This window comes from Octopus bimaculoides, chromosome 6, assembly GCF_001194135.2.
Source record: "Octopus bimaculoides isolate UCB-OBI-ISO-001 chromosome 6, ASM119413v2, whole genome shotgun sequence".
Taxonomy (NCBI): domain Eukaryota; kingdom Metazoa; phylum Mollusca; class Cephalopoda; order Octopoda; family Octopodidae; genus Octopus; species Octopus bimaculoides.
Window position 1 is genome coordinate 116,683,208 of NC_068986.1, and position 5,060 is coordinate 116,688,267.

General features: G+C 35.9%; 1 protein-coding gene across 1 annotated transcript in view; it reads right to left on the reverse strand.

The window, feature by feature from the left end:
- Window positions 1-1,536, reverse strand: part of LOC106872213 (neutral alpha-glucosidase AB) — a 60,777-nt gene extending 59,241 nt beyond the window's left edge. The window contains exon 1 of the mRNA XM_014919122.2: window positions 1,393-1,536. Coding sequence (XP_014774608.1) covers window positions 1,393-1,421 — 29 coding nt within the window. The 5' untranslated portion in view covers window positions 1,422-1,536. The remainder of the gene's footprint in view (window positions 1-1,392) is intronic.
- Window positions 1,537-5,060: the final 3,524 nt, after the last annotated feature.

Consider the following 5,060-nt stretch of genomic DNA (forward strand, 5'->3'; position numbering starts at 1 on the left):
GAGGGGTATCGTGTGCTTTATATATATATATATACACACCTTGGTTGTCGAGACACACCGGTCAACATTGAAAGAACAGATCAATGGAAAAGAGTAATCATAATGCATAAATCCGTAAACAGACCGTCGTTTTCTTTTAAGGGGTATCTAGAATTATTGCTGGATGTGTCCTTTAAGACGGCGAGGAATAATTTTGAGAGATATGTACCAGCTATTTTTCTACCAGGTAAAGGTTGTTTCAAGCGAATACAAATCACGACCATCACCCAGACTTCTTTTAATTCTCACGATTTCTTTTCAATGTAATAAAATGAAATAGACTGGAAACATCCTTTCACACTTCTCTCTCTCTCTCTCATATATACATACATATATATATATATAGATATATATAGATAGATAGATAGATAGATATAGGTAGATATAGATAGATAGATAGGTAGATATAGATAGATAGATAAATAAGTAGATATAGATAGATATAGATATGGTAAGAAAAATAAATAATGTATTAAGCCACTTTATTTGCTGTTGTTGGTGAGGCTCCAGTGAGCCGCCGGTTGTATTTAACACCCAGCGAAAATATGTAAACAAGAGACTAACTAAAAGGCCGTGAAAATTAGTGACTTAGGCAAGGCGAGAGAAAGAAAAAATAGTTGTTATTGTAAAAGAGAAAAGAAATCGAAAATATTATACTTTTGTCTCTTCAAAGACGGGAATGTTTTTTAATTTTTGTTATATATAAAATAAAAGCTGACAGGTGTAGGCGAATTAGGATTAGCATATTATTAAAGAATGTCATTATAGGCTTGGAAGAACAAAATGACAAAATCCCAGTGGAGTTAATAACTGAAGTGTGTGGCGAGGTACCGAAATAAATACAGCACAATACGAAGTATGACTCGTTAGTCTATCAAACATTAAAGAAAGAAAAAAACTAGTTTAAATAAAAAGAGTTGGTTAAGGAACCGATGAATCAGTTGCTTAACCAAGTTGCTTTCTTTTTAGTGAGTAAAAACAAAACGACGTTTCAGGAAGAAGGAAAATAATAAAAAGAGCTGAGTTAAGTACAGTAGTCGGAAGTGCAGGGGGAAAAACACAACAGAGATATTAGAGTGGTTCTAAAATGGGGGGTTAAAATAGAATGGTTGACGCTTTGTAAATTGGTCCTTCAATTCCTGACCATTGATTGGAGTCGGCGCAACTGCTTTGCCACGTTGTCGGAAAACATCGTTATATATTCATAAACAAGACCAGTTAGAGGTTTAAAAACTAGCGATTTCGTTAAGAAAAAGAGCAATGCTTGCTCGAAATGCCATAAGGAAAGAAATCTGAAAGATTCATAGGTTCAATTCTGATAAAACATGCAGAAAAACCCAGGAGCAAACTTACCGGATTAGACATGTACAGGAGAGCGCCATGTTTCGTATACTACGTAGTTCTACGTGGATGATTCTGATTGGCCGAGACAGGACCAACAACAGATTTATTAGAAAGAAGCGTGGAGTGCGCACAGTTACCTATTTTCAACTATGGAAGAGCAGAAGTGAATGTTCTCGTATCTTCTTACCGGCTTAATGGAACGCCTTTTTCTCTAAAACAAAAGAAACTAATTTAATTTCCTTTTTGTGTTTATTATTAAATTCTTTTCAGTTGTTGCTAGCTGATATGTAGAATCTTGTTTTAAGCCAATATAAGGCAGATTTAAAACAAGAAGGAATTTTTAAAAAAACACAAATAAATAATGTATCGACCCCTTCGTTCGTTCATTCATTCATTCGTGCTGAAGTCGGGCAGGAACTTGGTTAAATGCTTGAAAGATAGATTCACGTTGAAATCAAAGTTTAAAAAATTTTTTAATCACAACTAGACCTTGAAGAAGCTCAGATAATGCTTAGTCCTAACCGAAGTGATTAACGGCATGATGTAATTATTTCGTATGGTATCCAGTGTTACATTAGCTAAAGTTCGCTTTTTCGTAGATGGTTTCACTTGAGGAAAATTTGGTTGCTACTTCTAGCAGATCGACCAATCATGTAGAGGCTTCTGTTTTGGCTCGTTCAGTCTCTTGGTTTCGTAATCAAAATCAATAGTGCGTTATTTGATTAAGTACGAAACCTTTTTTTCCTGTGGTAGCATATAATTTGTTAGATGTTCACACAAAGGGTTTTATTTTATCGATCCAGACAATTTGAATACGAAACCAATTACAGGAATGCATTTAGACCGATGTCTTCATATCTCGCGGTATGCACCCAGTGAACCGAATCAATGATTCAGTCTCAATCCTTGTTTGAATTAAATCCTTAAAAATCGTTCCAAATAAACGTCAGCGTAATACATAATCTCATTTTCCAACATGAAGGTCGGCGAACCATCTTTCTAGTTTCTAGGCTCGATTCTCTCTCCATATATATATGTTATATATTCTTTCTTTTTTTCTTTTACTTGTTTCAGTCATTTGACTGCGGCCATGCTGGAGCACCGCCTTTAGTCGAGCAAATCGACCCCAGGACTTATTCTTTGTAAGCCTAGTACTTATTCTATCGGTCACTAATGCCGAACCGCTAAGTTACGGGGACGTTAACACACCAACATCGGTTGTCAAGAGATGGTGGGGAACAAACACGGACACACAAGCACACACGCACATATATATATATATACGATAGGCTTCTTTCAGCTTCCATCTACCAAATCCACTCGCAAGGTTTTGGTCAGCCTGAGGTTATAGTAGAAGACACTTGCCCAAGGTGCCATGCAGTAGGACTGAACCCGGAACCATGTGGTTGGTTAGCAAGCTACTTTATTTCTTTTAAATTGCCATAACGGCATTACATAGAGGGGGACACTACAACACATGTGGGGACTTATAACAATTAAAATAAAAACATGGCTTTCTTTTCAAAGTTTTTAATCTGTCAATCTTCTCCGGCAACTGAGCAGAAACACAAAGTAAACTCATCTTGGAACACTATTCTGGTGATCCACCATTTATTTGATAAACTTATATGAGGAAGATAAGATTTAGAGAAACCTTTCATATCTAATGTTGTCTTAAGAGGATAAAGAACCAGTGGTTTGAACTTCAGATCTCTTGAAGCATTGCCACCAAGTAAGAAACTCACATGATCTCTGAGAGCCTTGAACCCTGGTGCAGTTTTTTCCTTCTTTAAGATATTTGATTTGGTATTTGTTTCCAAAACAGGTTTGAGTCATCTACTCAAAAATATTTGCTGCAGTGTATGTCCTGCTATGTCAATGATAATTTTCTGTATTTTTGTCAATACTTCCACACTGATCAGTGGTCTATTTATCTTACAATTCTGAGCAATTCTTGAGACACTCAAACCAATCACAGCTTGCCACAAAGCTTTGACTTTCAATGCCAGAATCACATATTTTGAGATCATACCATAAAATTAATGCTTTCATTTGGCAAGTAGCAAGTATAGTGAGTTACATTAATGCATTTTCTTCATCCCTATATTCCATTTTCCTGGGTCTATTCCTAGCTAATTGTGTAGAAGTTAAAGGTATTACACTTTAAAATGTTTTTTTAATGTTACAGCAGATTTTCCAAACAATTTTTGGTTGCAGACCAAGAGCTCATCCCATATCTACGGCTCATTATGCAACACCAAATCTTTGTAACACTTCTGAGTTAGTTTCTAAAGTTACTCTTTTTGAGTTGGTTTCTTCCTTCTTTTTTCATTCATAAGTAGCAGTAGTGTAAGGTGTATTTTTTGTTGCCATTGCAATAGTGATAAATCAATGAATAAATATTTGTAGAAAAAAAATTCTAGGGTGTACCTTCTACCACCACATACTTCAAAACTGGCTCAACTACTTTGTTTTAATTGTAATGAAAGAATATTTTGGTTGATAGACAAAACGAAACTCTGGGATGGATGTCTATATACACAAATATTTATTCTATCATTAACAAAAAAATGCTGTCATTCTGAGAAATGATAGAAAATATTTACACCAAGTGAAGCAGTGATAGTAGCCATTGAATTTTATAGCTGGGCGAGTGGCATAAATTCCTGCAGCAAGTTGGCTTTAGCTGCATTATGGCCACTAGCCAAATGTACTATATATATCTAATGGTCTGTCAAAGAAAGGATGCCAGACAAGATTGTTAATAATATTTCAATGCATTGTTTACAATAACTGCAATTCTAACAGGTTGAGCATCTGCTGGTCAGACCAGCTACTGGTAAAAGCAAGTTTTTAATGCGTCTTCCAGGGACTTAAATTGTTTGCTGACATCATCAACCCCTGACAGAATCCTGTTGACTTTTCTCTGCATAATATGCTAAATAGCAATATGAAGATACTTTACATCAATGAGAACAAATAAAGTAGAAAGAATGAGATTGCCATATCTCAAAGCTGACTGACATAGCTTCCCATAGTACATCGGGTCATTGTGTTGGGCAGTTTGAAATCCCAATATTTTTTATAACACCAAACAGAGTTTCTAGAATATTCAACCAAGCTATTGCCAGGAAGATTCCTGTTCACTTGGTTGCACACCAGACTGGCCGTGCTATATTTGCAAAAGTGTCAAAATCTTTTATGACAACACAGTGTTTCATAACTGGCCTTGCCTTTTATGGAAATATGGCAGGCAATGGTCCTGAGCTGGGGAACCTGAGTGTAATGGTTTAAAACTCAACGGGAATCTTGAGTTTTATGTGGCATTATGCTTTTCTTTAAGATGGATTTTAAACAATTATTTAATAATAGTAAATCTATTTACCATTTAACCCGTATTACGAACCAGGTGATACACGAAGGAGTCATACCCTATGACTGGTGTAGCAGCATCATAGTCAACTGCTACAAAGGTAAAGGGGACGCTTTAGATACAAATAATTACAGAGGCATCAAGCTGTTAGATCAGGTTATGAAAGTTACAGAGAGGGTCATAGCCCAACTAATTAGGGAGCGAATCAATTTAGATGAGATGCAGTTTGGGTTCGTGCCAGGTAAAAGCACTACTGATGCCTTATTTCTAGTGAGACAGTTGCAAGAGAAATACCTAGCTAAGG